The sequence below is a fragment of the Pan troglodytes genome, chromosome 4 (genome assembly GCF_028858775.2).
Source record: "Pan troglodytes isolate AG18354 chromosome 4, NHGRI_mPanTro3-v2.0_pri, whole genome shotgun sequence".
NCBI classification, from domain to species: domain Eukaryota; kingdom Metazoa; phylum Chordata; class Mammalia; order Primates; family Hominidae; genus Pan; species Pan troglodytes.
Window position 1 is genome coordinate 154033891 of NC_072402.2, and position 24095 is coordinate 154057985.

Here is a 24095-nt window from a genome sequence, read left to right on the forward strand (position 1 = left end):
TCCACTTTTTTTATTTTTTATTTTATTTTATCTTATTTTTTTGCTATTTTACACACTAGAGTTTCTTCCAAGACTTTGTCTTACAATGATTACCCTATGAAAAAAAGTGAAAGCCATTTTTTAGATGTTGTCCCAAATGCTTAGAATCATCTGGGAGATTTTTCACAATGTTCCACCCGGAGCTCCAGATTCTGAAAATGGAGCTCATAATTTGTACCATATTTGTTCAGTTTCTTTTGTGTTTTGGTGCATAATTAGGGTTGAGTGGCATTATTCTAGACCAATGGCATGCAATCCTGTCTACTCTTAGAATTATCTGGGAAGCTTTAATAAATACTGATGCCTGGGTGCTACCTCTGTGATTGTTACTTAACCTGAGTACAGATGTGTGTTTTTAAAATTTTATTTACTTATTTATTTTTTGAGATGAAGTCTTCACTCTGTTGCCCAGGCTGGAGTGCAATGGTGCAATCTTGGCTCACTGCAACCTCCGCCTCTTGGGTTCAAGCAATTCTCCCTGCCTCAGCCTCCCAAGTAGCTGGGATTACAGGCGCCTGCCACCACGCCTAGCTAATTTTTGTATTTTTAGTAGAAATGGAGTTTTACCATGTTGGCCAGGCTGGTCTGAAACTCCTGACCTCAAGTGATCCCCCTTCCTTGGCATCCCAAAGTGCTGGGATTACAGGTGTGAGCCACCATGCCCGGCTGAGTACAAATGTTTTTAACAGCTCCATCAGTAACTCTGATGTGCATCCAGGGCTGAGAACCCTTAGTCAAGATAATCACTGCATTCTGCCAAGTTCTACCAGTATGTGTATGAAAACAAGAAATCACAAGCATGCTACCTATACCTCCATCCTCTTATAAACATTTATTGAACATGTCATTTCCATTTTATAGCTATGTTTATGTAATGACACCATCGATTGGGTTGAAGGACAGAGAAAAGGCAACTGATATAGTGGCAATATCACCAGCTTCTGCACACTTATTTGTAAAGAATTTCTCACTGTTTATCTTGCCTGTGAGAATTCCAGATTATTGTTCAAGACCTTACCCTGCCACAAATCCTTTAGCCCTGCACAAGCAGGTTAACTTCTCTAATCCTAATTTGGCTCATTCACAATTAGTTGATTAATATCAAAGGAAATTGCACACGTGATTCTAAGATTCTGTGATCATTTTCTTATTTCACAGAATATGATCTGATGGAAAATAAAAACCTAATTTATTTCAGGCTTATAAAGCATTATTTTTACTTTTATTTGATCTTCATGTTTAAAAAGGCCAGTGATTGATGACTTTGTTGTGTTCCCGTCTTCTTATAACACCTCCCTGATCTGCGGAGGAATTATCAGAAGCTGAGATTTAAAACTGAGATCCTCTTACACCACAAATCTCACTGCCTGGCTGGGAACCCAGTGCTTTGGGAGCCTGAAGTGAAAATTTGCAAGTATACAAACAAGAACTTGCCCATGGTATTTAGCTTAAACCTTTACATACCCCCAGACAGCAGCAGAGCTGGTAGCAGATGGGAAATCATTCATTGGGTCATCATTTATGCATTCTGTTTTCCATTCAATCATTCCACACACATATTCCAACATATACTAGGTACTGATTTCGGCACTAGGGTATGTGTTTGGAATGAGACAGATGCCATGTAGGCCTTCATGGAGCATTTCAGTTAGCCATAAGGAAGAATTCACTCAGTTTTTCAAATGGAATTCCACTGATGCCTAACGGCCATGAGTTCTGTAGGGGATTTTTAGATTTCATGTGTCCATTTTAATGATTATCTAAAAACCAAAAAATGATCATATTCTGAACCATCTGGAAGATATCCTAATAACCAAGGATGTGATTTTAGGGCCTGCATTTTGGTTTTCATTATGGCCACTCTGGCACCACATATTACTAATTTATTGCTATTGGCTGAGAAGAAAATAAATGGAGTAGGTCTTATTTGTAGGGAATGCAGCATGTCTACATGACAGCCAAATGAAGTAAAAATAAGGGCCGTACCATTATCTGAATGGAGATAGGCAGTGGGGGTCCTGTTATCACATGGCTTATGACAGAGTAGAGATGCTGTGCTCAGGAGACCTTGTGCCAGACCCCTTGGTACCACATTCATATGATTTAGTTTAAGGCAAATCATCCTTTGTAGTACTTTCTTATTTTCCAGTTTCAGTGATAGGCATTTTCTAGCTTTATTTATATTTAATTTTAAAATTTGTTTTAGTTTTAGAATTGGATAGAAGTGATGTGTTTACCTACATTTGTGTTGACACTTAATTAGTAATTCTAGTACAAAGATAATTTTTGTCAACAGCAGGGACTTGGAAAACCTTCCTTATTCTAAAGGGCATCAACGTATTACTTTATAATATATTGACAAATCCTTTTCTAATTTCTCTCTCTCTACTGTGCTTAGAATTTAACTAGTTCATCCTCTCATTAGCCTACGAGCTAATGTTCACATTTTACTTGACTTTGACCCTCCTTTATGTTTCTTAAATAAGTTGCCTGATAACGATTAGAATTGCCTAACTCACAAAGACTAACTCAGGGGGTAGTTAGGTATTTACTAGACTATCACTTGTTGAAGATTCCCAAATCAAGTGGGATTCCAGCTGTGTGTCTGCAAGGACCCCCCCTTTTAAATCTGAAATAGAGGAGCGGTCAAAGCTGCCACAGTTGCCACTGACTGGCAATACAGAATGATAGTGTTCAAAATTTTTTAACCACCCCCCCCCCAAATAAATTGCCTGAATAATATTTTTATATTACTAAGGTGAACTGCTGGGGTTACCTTATTTTCTTCAGTAATTCTAAATTTTTCCTTCGGTTTGGTAGATCTTTGAGCATCTCCCCCACAAAGATGTTGGAATTCTGAGTCATTTGGAAAATGGCCTCCTAGGAGTCCCTTTCCACCCATTATGTGTGTGACTGTGGCTGTATCAGTGCACATCAGAAGTCATGGCTGTGTTAAATGAGAAGCCTCAAGCTAGCATCCAGAGAAGTCACTTTTGTCCAGAGGAAACGGATTTTTAGAGTTGTCGGAGGGTATAAATGTAGACAGCAGCCAGCCATATCTCTTCATCAGTTGATTTTTTTTTTCCTTTATTTTTTTTCTCTTCTCTCAGCGGTTTAATGTGAGTGCTTCTCTCTTGCCTCGTTTATTTCAGATGCCTCAGGAGCAGTACACTCACCACCGGAGCACCATGCCTGGCTCCGTGGGGCCGCAGGTATACAAGGTGGGGATTTACGGCTGGCGGAAACGATGCCTGTATTTCTTTGTCCTGCTCCTCATGATTTTAATACTGGTGAACTTGGCCATGACCATCTGGATTCTCAAAGTCATGAACTTCACAATTGTAAGTAAAACCATCTAGGTTTGTTTAGCTTTCTTCCGGGAGGGGAAGCGTGGGGCAAGATGATGAAGGAATGTGGAAAAGTGATGTTATTACAGTAGGACTCAAAAAATCTGTAACCTCGTGTTTTGGTGAAAGAGCATTTCTGTTCAGATTGAATATGGATATTGACTTCTATCTAATCTCAGTTCTTCAGGGGCTAGTACTCCAACTTAAAGATATTTCCCTCCTTTAGAATCTCCTGTATGTTATCCCTCCATTTTGATAACTGTTTCTGTAGCCTGTAGCTTTCAAGCACTTTCATTAAATAATTAAGCAATAGAGAATAAATTCAAAGTATTAAGTTTTCAGCAAGTGTAGTGATTATAAAAGGTTTTTTGAAGTAGAGAGTTGAAACATTTGAGTAAAATTATACTGTGAGCATTATCTATCTAAAAATTTTAAGTATTTATGTTTGATTATCCATCACTCTGGTTAGTTAAGAATATCCTGGGTTTTTCAGAGGACGATCCTCTTTGCCACTAGTCTGGGTAAGATGAAAATTAGAGGAATGTAGCTGTGTTTAATTTTTTTTTTAAGAATTGATGTTTATGTTTCTTCAATGAAACTTTTGCTATTGGTATTTGGAGTCCCTGTACAGACTGGACATTTACTGTTGTAGTTCAAATGAAAAGAAAATCCTGAAAAATGACTTTTGGAGTTATTTAGAGGTTTTATACCTAGAAATTCTGATCTATACTAGTAATGTAAGTAGTCTAACTCATTGATGAGGAAATACTGGGCAGCAGTCCGCTGTATTGAGCATAATTTCCTTTCTTGTTCTGATGTCAAAAGTGAGTAATATAGATTGGCAATAAAAATAACTCCTAGGTCAGGCACATTGGCTCATGCCTAAATTCCAGGACTTTGGGAGGGTGAGTTGGGAGGATCACTTGAGTCCAGGAGTTCAAGATCAGCCTGGGAAACATAGCAAGACCTGATCTTTGCAACCAAGCAAACAAACAAAAACCAAAAAACAAATAACAAACCAAGAAACAAACCAAATAACAAATACCAAAACCCTCTTGTTTGATAAATAAACATGACCTTTACAAAGTAACAGTAAAATTTTCATGTGACAATCCCAAATATCATAATGGATATTTGCATTTTCTAAATTACAAAGTTCATTTTTATCCTTGACATCCTATGCATAGTCACACTTTCTTGCCTTTGCTTGTACATTTTCTTCTGCTTGGAGTGCTTTTCTCTGTCTTCCCTGTCTGGTAAAACTTGTCTTGCTACTCCTGTAGTTCCATTTATGTATCTCTTATTATATTTACCACTCCAGATAATAATTTTTACATGTATTTCCCAGACAAACTGAACTTTGAGAAAGGCAAAGGCTGCGTCTTTTCTGCGAGTAGCTTTGTCCGTCACTCATGCTAGGGCTTCTTGGTGCTTGACTTAATTAGGACTCTATAAACCAAGGTTACAGATACTGCTTCAGGCCTCAGAATGGCTCACTTTTTAATATTTGTGGTAACAGTTAGGAAACCATAAAAACAAAAATATTACTTGATGTTACAAATTTCTATCTTGAGAAAATAATTCAGTTCTTTCTAAAAAAATCTTTCTTTCTTTATGTATGTATTTATTTATGTATAGGCAGGGTCTCTTTTTCACGGAGGCTGGAGGACAGTGGTACGATCATAGCTCACTGCACCCATGGACTCCTGGGCTCAAGCAATCCTCCCATTTCAATCCCTCAAGTAGATAGAACTACAGACACACACCATCATGCTTGACCAATTTTTAAATTGTTTGTAGAGATGGGTGTCTCACTATGTGGCCCAAGCTGGTCTCAAACTCCTGGCCTCAAGCAGTTCTCCTACCTCAGCCTCTGACAGTGCTGGGATTAGAAGCATGAGACATCACATCCAGCTAAGAGTTCAGTTCTTTTGAAAAATGCATAAAATCTATATTGCAGTAGTAACTTTGGAAGATTATATGGTCAGTTTCCATGGGGTTGTAGGCATCCAAGGTAATAGTTCTAGAGTATTAGAGCACATTAGCTTCCATTTCTGAATTAGACTCAATCAATACTTCTCAACTTGGGCTTTACTTTTTTTTATTTTTTTATTTTTTTTATTTTTTGTGAGACGGAGTCTCACTGTGTCACCCAGGCTAGAGTGCAGTGGCATGATCTCGGCTCACTGCCAGCTCCACCTCCCGGGTTCAAGCCATTCTCCTGCCTCAGCCTCCCGAGTAGCTGGGACTACAGGTGCGCACCACCACGCCCGGCTAATTTTTTGTATTTTTAGTAGAGATGGGGTTTCACTGTGTTAGCAAGGATGGTCTCGATCTCCTGACCTCGTAATCCGCCCATCTCGGCCTCCCAAAGTGCTGGGATTATAGGCGTGAGCCACCGTGCCTGGCCTGGACTTTACTTTCTTTAAAGACAAGCAGAATTCAGAGAAATGTTTAAGCAGGAGAGCAAGATATAATCAGATTTACATTCTAGAGAGCTTGCCTAGGTGCTGAAGCAATAGAATGGGGAAAGTTTTTTAGAGCTGAGGGCTCTGGAGGATGCCTTGGGTCCATTTGGCCTTAAGTCCCAGTGACCACAATTGCCATCTGTCGATGTGCATGTTCTGTGATGTTCTTAATTTGTATTTCAAAAACTTATAAATTAGTAAAACTTCTCTGTTGCAATATTAAACAGGAGAATACTGAAGCTAGGGCAGTATTATGGACCTTACATTTAAAGACATTTAAAAGATGGAATTGATATACCTTGACTTCTGGTTGGATGTAGGGTTGAGGGATCAGAAGACATTTTGGAAGATTTCTGGTTTTAGGATGGTGAGAGGCTGGGTGGTGGGGCCTAAAAAGCAAAATAGAATTTATGACTTTTCCACTAGAACTTGGCTAGTACTCATGTATACCTTTAGTCCCCTATTTGAAGCTATCCTCTTAATCCCTTATTTTGTGATTTTTACCAAGACTGTCACAAATTTAATTTGTAGAACCTGTAAGATTTAGGGGTAGAGGAAGTGGAAAATATGAGCTGAAACTTTGATAACTGTGATATTATACCAATACTGCTTCTAGAGTATATTTTATCTGGAAGGCTTAATAGAAGTATATGTAAATGTATATTGAGTACCACTTATATGACATTAAGGTAATAATCTATATGAAATCGGCTCTTTCCTGCAGTTAACTAAATTGATTGCCAAAATTGAGAGTCCTTAAAGCTTTACCAAACTTACTGAGATAAGAATAATGCTGTTATTAGGCATAATTGGTACTTTATAGCCAATAATGCATTTGAGCAAATAGAACTGAAGTGTTAGAAAATTGGTCTTGCCATGCAAGTTAAAAGCGTATTTTCCATCAATCATGGTATAAAGGATATTCTTTTAGAATTATAATTCTCTTGCACAAATAATAATTTACTGACAGTGGAGATCGTGGGGAAAGTATGAGGTATTAAGCAATGTTATGTTGGAGAAAGAGAAAAAAATCAATGAGATGGCAGTAAAGCAGTTTATGCAGAGATTTAAAAATATATGTAGGGGAAGTCCTAGCCAGAGCAATCAGGAAAGAGAAGGAAATAAAGGGCATCTAAATTGGGAAAGAGGAAGTCAAACTGTCTCTGTTTGCCGATTACATGAGCATATACCTAGAAAACTCTAAAGGCTCCTCCAAAAGACTCCTAGATCTGATAAACTAAATTCAGTAAAGTCTCAGGTTACAAAATCAATGTACACAAATGAGCAGCACTGCTATATACCAACAATGGCCAAGCTGAGAAATTAAGCACTCAATCTCTTTTATAATAGCTACAAAAATTTTAAATACCTAAGAATATACTTAAGCAAGGAGGTAAAAGATCTCTACAAGGAGAAATACAAAACACTACTAAAAGAAATCGTGGAAGATGCAAACAAATGGAAAATCATCCCATGCTCATGAATTGAATGACTCATTATCATGAAAATGACCATAGTGCCCAAAGCAGTCTACAGAGTCAATGTACTTCCTATCAAAATATCAACATCGTTTTTCACAGAATTAGAAAAAACATTTCTAAAATTCGTATGGAACCAAAAAGAGCCCAAATGACCAAAGTAATTCTAAGCAAAAAGATCAAATCTGAAGGCATCACATTACCGGACTTCAAATTATACTACAAGGCTATAGTAACCAAAACAGCATAATACTGCTATAAAAGTAGACACATTGACCAATGGAACCGAAGAGAGAACCTAGAAATAAAACCTAATATTTAAAATCAGCTTATCTTTTACAAAGTATACAAAAACATAAATTGGAGAAAGGACACTCTAATAAGTGATGCTGGGAAAATTGGATAGCTACCCGAAGAATAATGAAACTGGATCCTTTTCTCTCACTGTATTGAAAAAATTAACTCAAGATGGATGGAAGACTTAAAGACCTGAAAACTTCTAGAACATAAAAATTCTAGAAAGAAAAACCTAGGAAAAGCACTTCTGGATATTGGCCTAGGCAAATAATTTATGACTAAGACCACAAAAACAGATGGAACAAAAACAAAAATAAATAAATGGAACCTAATTAAACTAAAAAGCTTCTGCACAGTAAAAGAAATAGTAATCAGAATTAACAATCTATGAAGTGGGAGAAAAAATTTGCAATTATTCATCTGACAAAACGACTAATATTCAGAATTGATAAGGAATTCTAAGCGAGAAAAAAAAACAGGTGATCTCATTAAAAAGTGGGCAAATGGCATGAATAGAAATTTCTCAAAAGAATTGATATAAATGGCCAAGAAACATAAAAAAAGTACAACAGAACTAATCATTAGAGAAATGCAAATTAAAACCACAATGAGATACCACCTTACCCAAAGCAGAATGGCTACTAATAAAAATTTAAAAAATAGATGTTGGTGTGGATGTGGTGAAGAAGGAATATTTATATACTGCTGATGGGAATGTGAATTAGTACAATGTCTATAGAAAACAGTTTGGAGATTTTTCAAAGACATCAAAGTAGACCTACCATTTGATCCAGTAATCTCACTGCTGGGTAACTACCCAAAAGAAAAAAGTCATTATGTCAAAAAGAGACCTGCATATGTATATTTTTTTTGCAGCACATTTCACAACTGCAAAGATATGGAACCAACCTAAGTCCCCATGAACAGGTGAGTGGATAAGGAAAACGTGATATACATACACCATCAGCCATAAAAAAGAATGAAATAATGGCTTTTACAGCAAGTTGTATGGAACCAGAGGCCATTTTTCTAAGTGATGTGACTCAGGAATCAAAAATCTGATACCACATGTTCTTTTTGATAAGTGGGAGCTAAGCTAAGGGTATGCACAGGCATATAGAGTGGTATAATGGACATTGGAGACTCAGAAGAGGAGAGGGTGGGAGGGGGATGATGAAGGATGAAAAACTACCTGTTGGGTAGAGTATACAGTACTCGGTGGTGGGTACACTAAAATTCCAGAGGTCACCACTATATTATTGATCCATGTAACCAAAAACCACTTGTATCTCTAAAGCTATTGAGGAAAAAAAATTATATATATATATATATATGTACACACACACATATACCCACACATTTATGTAGGAAAGAGTGATTATTTTGTATGTTTGGTTTGTTCAACAATTTGAGATTTGGGAAAGCTCACACTGTAATCAAACCCCCTGTGTAATGACGAACTATAAGAACGATGTCATCTGAAAGTGTTTGTGAAACCTTGGTGATCTATCCAAGATTGAAAATCTGGAATTTTACTTTTTTTGTCAGTCTTGCATTCTGTGCTATCCCCAAGGATACATGCTGGAAGAGCCTTTCCAGTAAAGCAATCTGGACAAGCATCTTACCAAGTTTTCTTTGTCTCAGAGGTAAATCAGAAGAAAAGTTATTTTGCTTTCTTCTGCTCTTAGCAGAATATTCCAGTATTCATTATTGGCAGGAGATTGAGACTACATATTTCATTTTCCCCATACATTGGAGAGTGTGTGTTTTACCTACACTGTAAACACCCACAAATAGACCTTAGTTTATCACACACTGTGCTTATACAAACGAGCTAATATTTATTAAATGTCTCTTCTGTGCTACTCACTGTACGTGGCCCTTAAAATCTTTTAACTTTCATAACTCTACAAATTTAATATTGTTATTCCCACTGAAAACCCAAGGCTCAGAGAAGTTGAGTGACTTGCTGAAAGACAGCTAGTAAGTAAAAAGCTGGTGTTTGACTTCCTGTCTCAACCTTTCCACTACACTTTACCTCCTCCTCCAAATTGCAATAATGATCTGGCTCTTCAACAGAATTCTGAAGCTGGAAAAATAGCTTGTTATCTTTGCCGACCTTGTGTCATAGGTCACTTTCATCTGAGGTATCCAGTGACGTTTTATGTTTAGAGTAGTTCCCTGGTAGTTCCGAATGTTTGGTTTTTATCTAATTTCTCTTTGCTGTGTAGCTGAGGACCTTCTCCTTGCTTTGTTTCCACCTTGTGTTTTGTCCATTTGATGTGTTAACATAAGCATTTAGTATAAACTTAATATCTACCCATAGGTTGGTGGAAGACCCAGTGAGTTAATTCATGTGAAGCATTATTAGCAGAATCTGACACATAGGAAGAGTCAGTGTTGACAACAGAAAGTCATGAGAGACCCTTCATGACAGTATAGTAGTTCAGGGCTCAAACTCTGGAGACAGATGTTCTAAGTAAAAATCTGGATTCTGTCTCTTACTATGTGATTTTTGATAAGTTTCTCAACCTCCCTGTGCTGCCATTTCCTAGGAGTAATGACAATACCTACCTCCTAGGATTGTTGTAAAGATTAGAGGAGGTGATAAATGCATTGTTTAGCGCTTGGCACATAGTAAACACTTTATAGAAGTGTTTGCTATCGTCGTAGTCATCATCATCATCATCATCATCATCATCATCATCATCATCATCATTTACTGCAGGCTTATTCTCTGCCAGGCACTACACTGTCGCAGTTACAGTTTGCAAATATTATCTAACTTAATCATTATCCAGGATGCTACTATTTGGATACCAATTTTACAATTGGGGAGTAGCTCAATAACCTAATTTGAGATCACACAGCTATAAAGCCTCAGAGTAGAGATTCGAACCCAAGCAGTCTGACTATGGATCCTGGTCTGTTGGCTAGTTTGTCATATTGTGGGGCAGTGCATAATGCCATGAGTGTCAGAAACTGGATTTCCAGCCCTAACTGGCCATGAACTACATTGCCTTTCTCTTCTGGAACCCAGTATAGCACTAAATGCATTGGACTAGATGTCATCTCGGGCATCTTCCTGTTTGCACACTGATTTTTGTCATTTTATATTTCCCTAGGCTGTATGAAGTCTCATTCTAATAGAGAGCTGTTACTTTTGCTAGTGCATTCTCCCAGCCCAATCAGAATAACCTGGCCTCAAAGACCTTCCAAAATACTGTAGTATTGATCATGTAGACAATCATTTGGCACAAGTGGTTATTAAGTGACAAAACCACAAAAGGCTTAGGAGTCATCAGTGGATGGCATGATATCTTATCCCAGTACTTGTAAAATTAGATGAAATAGGAAACTTAGGAGTCACCTCATCAGACATCCTTATTCTACAGATGTTGGAACCAAAGTAGATAGCAAAGTTTTCTGACCAGCTTGAGCACCCCAGCTGCTCTGGAAACTTCTCTCAGTAGCAGGGATTATTCTCTATACATTTTTGTAGCCCTGCTCAATGCCTGCTATTCAGTAGGCTTTCAACATATGTTAACTGTAGATTGCCTTTTGCAGACCACACAAAGGAGATAATGGATATCAAGTATCTGATCATGTTGCTGACATGGTAGGACCTCAGTAAATGATAGCTACCTATACCTGTAGTATATAGATCTCCTGATTTCTATTTTAGTTTCTATTCGTTAACATTACAAAATCCAAACTGTTGTCACTTGTGATCATGTAAGAAATGAATTTCCATTTATTTCATAAAAACTCATACAGGATTAACTTTATAAGGTTTTCACATGATGCACATAAGAACCCTATGAGCTAAGCACCCTTGTTATCCACATTTGACAGAGGAGGAAGTGGAGGCTCCAAGAAGTGCAGTAACTTGCCCAAGGTCACACAATCAGTGAATGATGAAACTGGGATGGGTTGCAGGGAGTCTGGCTCTACAGTCACTGCTCTTCTTCAGTACACAATGCTGCCCATTTTCCAAGGGCTATTTTTCATGAAGACAAATTGAATTTGTTCAGTGCAATGTCTAAAACATGATTTATTTACCCTGAAGTAAGATAAAGATCCACTGAGGGTCAGAGGAAGGCATTCTAATGCTTGTAAATTGGACACATTGTAAAACAGTAAAAGCCAGAGAGAACAGCCAGCATGTTCCATAACTCAGGACCCTGACACATCATCTGTTTTGAGTAAGCTCAAGGAACTGCAACCCAGTCAAACTAACTCAAGTTGAGGGGAGTGAGGATACATATAAAGTACATGGCAGACACTTAGAATGTGTTTATTGGATAAATGAAAGGGAGAAAATTATGAATAGGCAGTCACTTTAAATTAAAATGTATAAAGATGGGTTAATAGAACTTTATATGACTTCTAAAATGAAGTATTGGTTGATTTATTAAGGTAGACAGATCATAAATGAGATGAGTGCTTGAATTTGATTATGAAAAGGTATTTTTAATACAGACACTCTCTCTGTGTATCAACTACCTGCTACATTTTAATTACATGAGAAAAGAAGGGTAATGATGGAGTGTGAAATAGATTAAAGGTAGGAGACTTCATCCTAGCTAATATACAGATTCGCTTAGTAAATGGGTGAAAGTGATATTATCGGCATTAGTTATACTTTTCATTTAACACTGTTAATATATTGTGAGTTTGAGTAGCATCCGCTTCAGTGCTGGTGCCAGCTTAGCTTGGGGACTTGGAAGTGCTTCCTATACTGAGAAAATCATGCTTCCATCTCTCAGTGCTTTGACTGTGTGGTCACTTTTAATCCATTAGCTCAATCCATCCATCTGAAAAATGGCCAAAATGTTGTTTTTTAAAAGCACCATAAAAATTGTAATGCAGAAAAACAAAAAACAAAAATTTATTTTTATTCCATGGTCAGTCCTAGGATATGGCTCTCTAATGTCCTATTTGGTTTGAAACTTCCTGTGTTTTATACCTTTGTGAGAATGTAAAGCATCAGGGATGATTTGGGAATCATAATTACTGCAAATAACATGAATCAAAGCTGCTGTAAAGTTATACAATCTATTGGGCATATTTGCTTCAATTGAATCAGTATTTCTTAAGCACACAGTTGAGTATACTATGCTTTGTGTAGAAACTAAAGATTAGAATAAAACAATTCTATACTTTAAGTACTCATAGTTTACTAGGGAAGAAAACACATGTATAATTTTAGTACTTTCCACAAATTTCATGTTTTAAAGAAGTATGAAAGTTGCGGAAAGAATAAATTAGCTAAAGTTAGAGGGCACTGGAAGGCTTCTTGAGTTGTGTCTTCAGGGATGGATAAGGCCTTTTGTGTGGTGGTGGAAGCAGAGAAAGCAGTGTGATTATAGTCTGGAAGCTGGTAAGTTAAACTTGATTGGGGAGCCTCAGGCATAATGGTTCTAGTATTGAGAGCTTAGGCCACTGGAGTGGAAAGAGGGGATGGGGAAAGATGAGAATAGGAGCTGACATGAGTAAAGTCGAAAAGGCTGCAAATTATAGACTTTGGAGAGGTCAAACTGAAAAGCTTGAATTCCAATTATAAAGAAATTACTGTGCAACTTTATCCTATTATTTGGACAATATTCGTGACCTTTTCCACTTACGAGAGTTTTCATACAACTAAAGTTATTTTTATGTCCTAGAATTGAGAGGAACAATGTTAGAAAATCTTCCTGGAAATATTTTTTGTCTTTGTATATCACACATAGCCATTCACACATGGAAACTTTAGTTCTTACTGGTCATGTTGCTGTGAGCTCTGAATAACTCTCAGAAATCTGAACTTGTGGCCACATCACAAGGATCTGTTCATGCTGACTGAGTTATTAAGCAATCATAGAAGAGAAGTAGCAAATCCCAAGGGCTTGCTGCCACTGAGAACCTGCAGGTCAGTCCTTCCATGGTAGACAGGGGTGGGGTTAGATGATTCAAACTGTAGAAAGAACCAGTAAATATGAGTTGGTTTCCCATCAGTTGGTTTGCCTGAGAATCATTAGTTAAGATTTCTAGGTTCAGAGTTGTTTGTAAATGATCTTTCTAGAATGACACTGTCTATTAAGGATTTAAAATTAACATTGAAGATGTCTATTTAGTCACACTTGTCACATCACAATGTTCAACAGCTACACATGGCTAGTAGCTGCCATCTTAGAGCAGATACAGATTATTTCCATCATCACAGGAAGTTATTTGTTTCAAAACTGGTCCAAAATCTAATGTCCTACTTCTTAGCTACATCTTGGATGGCATGGTAAGGCCTGTGAACCAAAAAGTTCTTTGTGCCTCACCATGCAACAATTTTTGCCTTTCCTTCCTGTGCCCCAGGCACTTTCCAAGACCCAGAGCTGTGGGATTAAGGTAGGAAAACAAACCAAAAACATTTTAATATAAAAAGGAGAAGAAAATTTCTCATAATCTGATTAACAGCCAAGATAACTACTATGTTTTTTAATCAGTTTTGTACCTTTTCCACACGTTCATTCTGTCTCATTTCTTCCTTTCAATATTCTTAATTGGAAAAGTTCTGAGACTGTGCTAGATTTTTCATCTTGCCTGGGAGGAGCAAGGTGGACTTTTGTTGGGTGAAGAGCTGTATTCAGGAGGGAGTTGCAGGGACTGTTTCTGAGCCATAGTCTCCCAACTTGTAAAATATACAGTTGGATCAGATGATACATAAGGTCCAACACCCTCAAATAATTTTTGTTTTTCTGTGAGACAGAGTCTGACTGTGTTGCCTAGGCTGGAGTGCAATGGTGTGATCCCAGCTCACTCCAAAGTCCACCTCCCAGGTTCAAGTGATTGTTGTGCCTCAGCCTCCTGAGTAGCTGGGATTACAGGCATGTGCCACCACGCCTGGCTAATTTTTGTATTTTTAATAGGGTTGGGGTTTCGCCATGCTGGCCAGGCTGGTCTTGAATTCCTGAACTCAAGTGATTTGCCTGCCTCGGCCTCACATAATTTCTGTGTGTGATCACTGGGTCCTCCATATTCCCTGACCCAGAATGAGAAAGATGGACATCTTTTTTCTTCTAGAAGTGTGAGGGTGTGAGTGTGTATGTTTGCTTACTCTGTATCTGCTTAGCCAAAGATCCAATATATTAAGTGCCAGGGAGTATATCTTTTGTGCCTTTTTAAATTTCTAATCTTCATTCATTTAATTACTTAATGAATAATTGGTCTGATTATCTATTGCTACACAACAAACTACCCCAAAACTTAGTGGCTTAATAAAACAGCAATAATTTGTTTTACTCATGATTCTGCAGATTGGGCAGAGCTCAGGGGAGATGGCTTGTCTCTTTTCCCTGATGTCTAGCACCTTAGCTGGGAGACTCAAAGGCTTGGGGTATCTCAACAACTGGGACTGGAATCATCTCCAGGTGTGTTTACTTACATGTGTGGGTGGTTGATGCTAGCTGTCAGCTGGAACCTCAGCTGGCCAGAACGCCTACACACAGCTCTTCCCTATGGGCTAACTTGGGCTTGCCCTTAACATGGTTGCTAAACTCTAGAATATATGTTCCATTTAAAGAAGATGGAAGTGCATAGCATTGTTATGAACCAGACTCAGAAGTCAGATTGCATCACTTCCACTCTACTCTGCTGTAGGCAGACACAAAGTCCTGCCTAAATTCAAGTAGAGGGCATATGGGCTCCACTTCTTCATGGGGGAATTGCAAAGTTCTAGGGGAGTATGTGGGATGGGAGATTGTAATGGATTGAATAGTGGCCCCCTACATTATATGCTCCTAATCCTTGGAGCCTGTGAGTGTTACCTTATTTGGAAAAAGGGTCTCATCTAAATTAAGGATTATGAGATGAGGAGATAATTCCTGGATTACCCAGGTGGGCCCTCAATTCAATGACAAGTGTCCTCATAACAATGAGGCAGAGGAAAATTTGACACAGAAGAGGAGGAGGCAATATGATCAGAGAAGCAGAGGTTGGCATGATAGGACCGCCAATTAAGGAATGTTGATAGCCACTAGAATTGGGAAGAGACAAGGGATAGATTTTCGTCTAGAGCCTCCAGAGGGCTTGGAATTCTGGCTTCTAGAACTTTGAGAAAATTTATATTGTTTTAAGCTGAGAGTTTTGTGATAATTTGTCATGGTAGCCACAGGAAACTGATACACAGATACTGCTATGGCCATTTTAGGAAAAGTACAATCTGTGCAACAGTACCGCCACCATCAATGCTATTAAGCATGCAATCACCACACCTGTATTGAACGTTGTTTGAACAATGTTAAGTGCCTGGCTTTGTTATCTCTTACTCCTCACAATGACCCTGTGAATGGGGACTATTATCTCCTCTTTCTATGTAAAGAAACTGAAGCATAGAAGGCTTAATTCACCTGTCCAACCTTTTTAGCTAGTGGGTAGCCAGGTCAATATATAAACCAAGATATGTCTAACTTCAAAGCTTATGCTTTTAATTTTCTCTGAAAACATTTACTGTCAAAAAGGAAAATGAATGTCTCATAAACAGTAATGAACTTACTTGTATAATGTTCAGTGGCAATGGTGGTCATTGTATAGCTAGGGTCAATGAGGAATGGGCATTTTAAAATGACTTCAGTATTGGCTCAGCCATTGTCGACTCAAGCGGTTTTATTCTCATGAAAAATTTTAAGGGGTCATACTAACCACATAGCTTGTATCTATGTTAGAAGAATCATAATTTTGTTGCTTTTCAGTTACTTTTGTGCTTCACTCAGTTACATGTAAACTGCTTGTTGCTTTGATAAATAAAGTTAAAGAATAGGCAAACAGTTCTCAGTAGTAGGGCAGCCTTTCTGTTTATTGTAGAAACCTCACTGAATGCTTGTGTAGATAAAAATTATGCATTTTGACCGGCTTTTAATTACCAGCCAGCTTTATTAAGTGGAGTACTTCCTAGGTCTCATGCCTAATATGTACTATGGTCAACCCCCCAACTTTAGAATAAATAAGAATGAGCAATGGATAGCAGAACTCGGCAACACTGACTTTCTGCAGAATCAGGCAAGTCACTGAGCCAGTATTCATGAGGTAAAGGGTTAAAGTCTCAGTACATTCTGGTCCCTTAGCTAATCATCCAGTTTGGATTGGCCAATGTATGGGAGTTTTGACCATTATTACATGAGGCTGTCATCTGCCATGTTAAGTAACCATGTTTTCTCTCTTTCTCTCATAATCTCTTAATTATATGATAAAATAGGAAGTATTGTCCCTAAAACCCAAAGACAGAGGAAAAGTATCATTTGGGTCACTCAGTCACTCCCTGGGTTAAATCAGCTTTGTGCCATACATAGTTGCTTGCCATTTAATAAATGAATGCTTTATAGTTCACATAAGCAATTTCAGGTAGTCTGAATTGAAACCTGCATTGCAATCCTTGGCAGGGAGGAGACAGCAGAAATAATTTGTGTCTTGTTCATTCGCTAGTGGAGAGCCTTGTGCTTCTGACTTATTTCCTAGTCTCAATTAAGTGAATGGTTTCTATTGGAAATCCTCACCTCTTCAAGTCAATTATTACTATAATTATGATATATTGACAGCCTTATGAATGAGAAACAGTTGTTTATTCAACACATGCTTGTTGAGTTCCTACAGTGGGCCAAGGACTATACTAAGTGCTTGAGATATGAGAGTGAAGAAGAGCAAATGCCGTTCCTCCCTCATGGAGCTATCTGTCTAATGGAAAAGGGATTGGAATTACTAACACAATCAAATAAATGTAAAAGAACAGTCAGGATAAGTGGATGGTGTAAAGAAGGCAGGAAGGGGTGATTTGGCATAATTGAAGAGGGGCTTTCAAGTCAAGATGATTGCACAGATGTTAAAAATGAAAACTCAACAAAGGAAGCCAAAGTAAAATGAAGAAATGGGCATCTAGTAATGTTGTATATGGATCTGCAGAAAATCTGATGTTTCCTCTGGGAGAGGAGTTGACTGGTGGTGGTGGTGGGTGGGGAGACAGGTGGGAGAGGGGTGGAAGGCAACTTTTCCGTGCTACCTTATGCTGTTGAACATTTGGTGAGGAGAATGCACTTATGTAACACTTGTGGGATTCAAGAAAAATTAAAAATAAGAAGCTAAAAGGGAAGAGAAAAGAATCATAAATAGAAATAGGGAAAAGTCATGACAGTTGCTTTCTTAAGGACTATTTGGCTACCTTGTGGTATAATTGGGGACCTCACCTGTGAGGATAGAATCAGACTATAATTACTCATAGTGAATACAAATACTGTATGTGTTATGAAAAGGAAACTGGTTTATAACAAGTCTTTTGCTTTCTTCTTTGGAGCTGGTTTATAGCAAGTCTTTTGCTTTCTTCATTGGCACAAAACTGTATCTGGCCACTTACAGGTATATCAACATTGACCTCAGGATTCACAGGTTGATTATTGTCATTAATTAATAGGATAACATGTATTAAGAGCTTATTCTGTGCCAGGTGTGATACTGAGCACTTAACATAGAACATATTATCTAATCTCTGTAACAGCCCTAGAAGATGAGTCCTATAATTACCCTCTTTTCCCAGATGAGAAAATTAAGTCTAGAGAAGAGGTCAAGCCACTTTCCTAAGGTTGCAGTAAGTCGCAGAGCTGGGATATAAAGCCAGCCTAGACCCAGAATTTCTAACAGCTGTTGCACATATCCTCCCTGATGCTCAGCGTTCTGAGAAGATACTGTCTCCATTCCTCAGAGCCTTAGTCTCTGTGCTTGTGGTATTATTAAGATGAGTCAACAGCAGGGCACATGAAGAATGCTGATGGTCTCCAGTATCCCTAAGATGCACTCATTTCTGGAACTTTCTTAATGCACACATATGAAGATGAATACTTATTCACAGCTGGTGCTATACCTCCCATACAGCTTACTGAGAAATTGTTTTCTCTTTGTGTTTTCTAATGGACCTTATTGATTCTTTTCTGTCATATTGTATGAATCACCTACTGAACTTAGAAAGGTTAAGAGGCCTCACAACTGGTGGACTTAATTATGTTGGAGCAAATCCTCTCAGTCCAGATTTCTCAAATTCTTGGTTCATTTTCCATTTGACTCTCATTGTCCAGGGTTGCCCTGATCCCATAGTGCAAAGTGATAGTGACAGGAGCAGCCAAATGTCCAGGCAGACAGGGGCGGGTCCCCACTGAAACCCCACCTCCAAGCTAAAGACAGTTTAAAGCCTGAAAGCAAAGCTACAACTTAAATCCTCAGATCAAATTCAGAACTTGTCTTCCTGTTTGGTGTGCTTTCCTCTGGTTGATCCCTACCCTTCACCTATTTTACATATACCTACCCTGTCCTAATTTTTTTTTTTTTTTTTTTTTGGAGACAAAGTCTTGCTCTTGTCACCCAGGCTGGAGTGCAATGGCACAGTCTCGGCTCACTGCAACCTCTGCCTCCCTGGTTCAAGCAATTTTCTTGCCTCAGCCTCCTGAGTAGCTGGGATTACAGGCACCTGCCACCATGCCTGGCTAATTTTTGTATTTTTAGTAGAGATGGGGTTTCACCATGTTGGCCAGGCTGGTCTCAAACTCCTGACCTCAGGTGATCTGCCTGCCTTGGCCTCCCAAAGTGCTGGAATTACAGGCCTAATTGGTTTTTTTACACTGTTGTGTCCACCTTTGAGTGCTGTCTTCACTTTAACCTTTATTGCATACTCACAACCCAATCAGCACACACTTCCCATCCTGTGCCTATAAAGACTCCAGACTCAGTCAGTAGAGGGGGAGATGGCCAGACTTTAAGGAGACCACTGGACTTTGGAGAAGAGATGGCCAGACTGTGAAAGACACAGCCTGACTTTGGGGGAAGACGACTCACCCTTCCCATCCCCTCTCCAGCTCCCCTTTCTACTGAGAGCCATTTTCATCACTTAATACAAATCTCAGCCTTCACCATCCTTCAGTTGTCTGCATGACCTCATTCTACTTGGATGCCAGACAAGGGCTTGGCGCCCACCAAGAGTAGGTACCCAGAAAGGCTGTCACACCAGCCGTTTGCTCTCACTGACAGAGGGCAACTGCCCCACATGATTGAGGCAAGGGGTCAATTGAGCTGCTAACACACTGCCACCCGCAGATGGCAGAACTAAGAGAATACTGTAATGCTGTAAGCCCCTCTGGGGCTTCAGGGTCATGGGCACCCTAACCTGGGTGCTGCTGCAGGCCCCATATGGAGCTTGCTCCTGCTGGAGCCTGGAGCGCCCAACAAGATCCTGTAGTTGCTTGTTCATGCGCTCCCTCCTGCAAGGGGTTGAGCACAGCGGGCAAGCCAAATAATAGGGCACCCCTGTTGCAAGTCCAATGAAGGGGCCAAGAAAAATCTTGCACCAAAAGGATGATTCGGAAAAATCCTGATGTGCAGATACATGTGATTTTAGGAGAGAAGCAGTGTAATTTACCAGGTTTTGAAGAAGACAGACCTGGAAGCTTCTGCTCTGTTACTGATGATCTAGACAATTATTGGCAAAGTACCTAATCTTCTCTGACCCTTCCTTTACTCATTTGTACTAGTGAGATTAGCAATACTTGTGTTGAAGAGTTGTAATAAAGATTAGAGATAACCAGAAAGTAGAGTATGGTAGGCACTCAGTGCTAGTTTTTATCCCTGTCAACTTAAAACATTTGGAGAATTGTCTTACAAAGAGGAAAATAAGATTCAGTTGCTAAAATTCAGCACAGAGTCATAAGCTCATGTTTAAAGGAATGACTAATAGAGTCTTAAAAGCATATGTAACTTGGGTGTTGCTGAAAATCATCATTACTGTAAGAAATACGGTGACTCAAATATTTTATATGTACACATTATTGCTGGTTCAACTTAAAATAGGACTCTGTGAAACACAGTAAACTATAGCTATTCTGGTGGATGAGATGACCTATAAAGAGGTAAACTAAAATAATTATTGGTTGTGATGCATCCTCTGAAGTCTACAGAGAGAGATGACAACGTGAAATTGCATGTGGATTACTTTGGACATGGATCAGCATTTGCCTCCCTGGAAAGGCAAATTTTAGTAGAAGCCTAAAGGAATGATACTGAGACAGTCATGGGAAGAGCTGGGCAAGATTTTAGGCAGAAGGAAAAGCAAGTTCAAAAGCCCTGATTGAGAAAGGACTTAGAGTAGGCAGTCTATGTGTAGTGTCAAGAAAAGGGAATTGCCATTCAGACAGTCTCCACTGTAGGAACACACACCCTAAGTAGGAGCCAATGAAGAAGCAACACACATGTACTTGAGTCTCCACACTGCACTATGTCATTCATGAGAGGCCATTTGACCTTTACTGGCTTATTTTTTATTTGTATGGTGTGATGCTTACATCAGGTGGTTCAAAATCTCTGCCTTCTTGGAAGCCCTCTTCAAAGCCAATATTCCTATTTGTCAATAAAGGTTGAGTGTTCAAATGGTTTAGAAATAGCATTCGAGGCTGGGCGTGGTGGCTCATGCCTATAATGCCAGCACTTTGGGAGGCCCAGGCGGGCGGATCATGAGGTCAAGAGATTGAAACCATCCTGGCCAACGTGGTGAAACCCCATCTCTACTGAAATTATAAAAATTAGCTGGGAGTAGAGGTACGCATCTGTAGTCCCAGCTACTCGAGAGGCTGAGGCAGAAGAATCACTTGAACCCGGGAGGCAGAGGTTGCAGTGAGCCAAGATCGCGCCACTGCATGCCATCCTGGTGATAGAGAGAGACTCCATCTCAAAACAAATGAAAAAAACAGCAATAGCATTTGATAGCATGACTACTGTGAACCTCGTGGCTAGTCTCTGGGATGGACCACTATGGAGAACTTTTCCAATAAGGGATACTTGGGAGCATTTCATGACATATACTCTATTTGCTTTATTCAGAGTCACAGCAACCTTCAAACATTGTAAATGGACTCCACTATCTAATCAGGGAATTATAGCAATATATTAATTGCCATTTCTGATTATTTGCATTTAATTAAGGGGTACTCTTGAGAAATTGAAGGACAGCATAACCTCAAAATATGGCTTTACATCTGGGATAATTGACGATAATTTCTGTCTTCGCAGCTTTCCCTAAATTGTTTGTTTCTCCAGATGGTTTCTAAAATCTATGATTTTACCTTTTTTTTTAATGGGTGAGTAGGGTTTTCTGATAAATACTTATATGGTTTAGTTTTTGCAGCTAAATTAAAGCTTAATTAGTCAAAAATCCAGATCTGTGATATGTTTATGAAGTTTATACAAGCATAATTAATTTCAGTTAATTGCACAAATAGCTTTCCATGTAAACAATAACCTCTTCACTACTGACCTCTAAATGTCAGATTTCAGTTTATCTACATTTCTAGCCTTCCATGGTAACTCACGTATTTCTAAAAGTATTGTTCTTTCCTTTGATTTATGACTTTTATTAAGGGAGTCAGTGATTACCCCTGCAACCCACGTTTCATGTTTTGAAAATGCAGTGAAAAAAGTATAACATTGCTTTTGTTTTGATGGAAGCAGAAAAATAATTTAAAATATGATTTTGGTATGCTCTCCTAAGTTTATTTCTTCTCATAAAGTTACCTAGGTTTTTTTAGTCTATTTGAATGACAGCTCAAATTACATTGATCAGCTCAATGTCAAAAATAATAGCTATTATTTTTTTAAATATCCTGATTGTTTCCAGGATTTCTCTTCCTGAGAAGAATAACATTACTGTAAACTGAGCCAGATTCTCTTGCTGTATAAGCTGTTGCCTTTGCAGAGGTATTTACAAAGCCATGCCTAATTCTAAGAAATTATTCTCTGTAAGTATGCCTTCACTTTTGATTGGCAATGAAATTTTCTTGTTAGTTCCCTTATTTCCCTAATAAATTTTACATATAGATTGAAATTGATTAATTTTGTCTTTTTCTGTCTACCTGGTTGAAGGAAAAGGGGATGTCATTGCTTCAGGAGCTCTTTCAGAAGACCCAGAAATGTCTTTCCCAGGAGCACACAGAAAAACTCACTACCTGTCACATTGGCCTGACGGGAGTCACATGCCCAGGTCTGGACGAATAACTGTACCCAGGGAATGTGATTATGATCATTGGCTTGGTGGTCTCAGTCACAAGTCCCACACCTAATACTCAAGGCCTCTGGGCTGTGCAGGGAGGTATGGGCAGCAGAGTGAAAATGAGTCATTGCAAATGAAAGAGGAGGGGATGCTGAGAAAGCAGTCACAGATCTATCTCTCAGAACTGAATCTAGTGAGTTATGCTGGGATTATGACAGCAGAAGTCTGGGGGAACCTCTTGACTTTAAAGCAACTTTTCCCTCAAAATGGTCAGTATATATGAGTTTGGAATCTGTAAAGTGTTCTTCCTTGCTGTGTTCCTCCGAGGTTCACTAACAATCAGTCTTATAGAATCAATTCAAAAGGACCATGTTTTTGGTGCCTATCTTATTATTAGCTTCAGGGCTACATTTTTTTTTTAAATGCGCAATGAAATCCATGAAATACTTAGCAAGAATACTTTGCAAATTTGGCTTTGGGGGCAGTGCATGGCTTATAGGCAGAAGGAAAAATATCTGACAATTGCATAAATTGAAAAGCCCTTCATCCATTTCTAGGCTGCAGCTACCTATAAGCAGTTGAAAAAGGAGAAATCCAGTATGTGTGTGACTTTCAAAGAATCTTTAATGGTTCAATATCCTTTTAGTTTTGTACACAGACTATAGGAAGGTCATTTTTCCCTATGTGTATGAAGTTGGCCTCCCTCCCTTTGTGGGATTTTTGCTCATTTCAGAGGATAAGAAATGAGGACTGGCTATTGTTAGTGACAGGACAGTGCTTCAAGAATAATGAGAGTCACTCCTCCTTTTCCCTAAAGATTGGTAAAGCAAAAGTACACACTGGCTTGGAAACTTTTTCCAAATAAGTATCTTTACCATTTTCTCTCCAGAACTGTAGAGAGCCTCCTTAGGACATTTGAGTTATGGTCTGGGCTTTTTCACAAGCTATGAGACCTTGGGCATACTACCTGTCGCCTCTGGGCATCATGGTGCATGTTGGTAAAACGGAGAGTTGCAAGGGCATACTCAGATAGCTTTTATCTCTAACACTGTACACTTCTACAATGGAGAGAAGTTTAAAAAGGGACTTCTGATTTAAAAATGACAGTATAAAAATGTGCAACTCAATTTAAAAATGGGCAAAAGATTTGAATAGACATTTCTCTAAGATGTACAAATGGTCATCAAGCACATACAAAGATGCTGGAAATCATAGTCATTAGAGATATGCAAATAAAAAGCACAGTGACTTATCGCTTCATACTCACATCCTCACACTCTCTTACCTACTAAAATGTCTGAAGATAAAACAGAATGAGGAATTATCTATTACCAAAAACTAGGAATTCCAATCAGTCTTTTCCCAGACTCTGGGAGGCATCTTCATGAACCTTCAAGGTTTAGGAAACTACATTAATGGACAC

At 38.7% G+C, this 24095-nt stretch overlaps 1 protein-coding gene across 8 annotated transcripts in view; it reads left to right on the forward strand.

Annotated features, from left to right (window-relative positions):
- The window catches only part of SGCD (sarcoglycan delta), a 1029217-nt gene that overhangs the window by 615369 nt on the left and 389753 nt on the right, over positions 1 to 24095 (forward strand). For 6 of the 8 annotated variants that reach the window (XM_054684744.2, XM_054684747.2, XM_054684748.2 and 3 more), the window contains 2 exons: positions 3192 to 3380; positions 8506 to 8556. In XM_054684744.2, coding sequence (XP_054540719.1) covers positions 3192 to 3380; positions 8506 to 8556 — 240 coding nt within the window. The remainder of the gene's footprint in view (positions 1 to 3191; positions 3381 to 8505; positions 8557 to 24095) is intronic. The other 2 variants (XM_054684749.2, XM_001134904.7) reach the window with 1 other exon arrangement.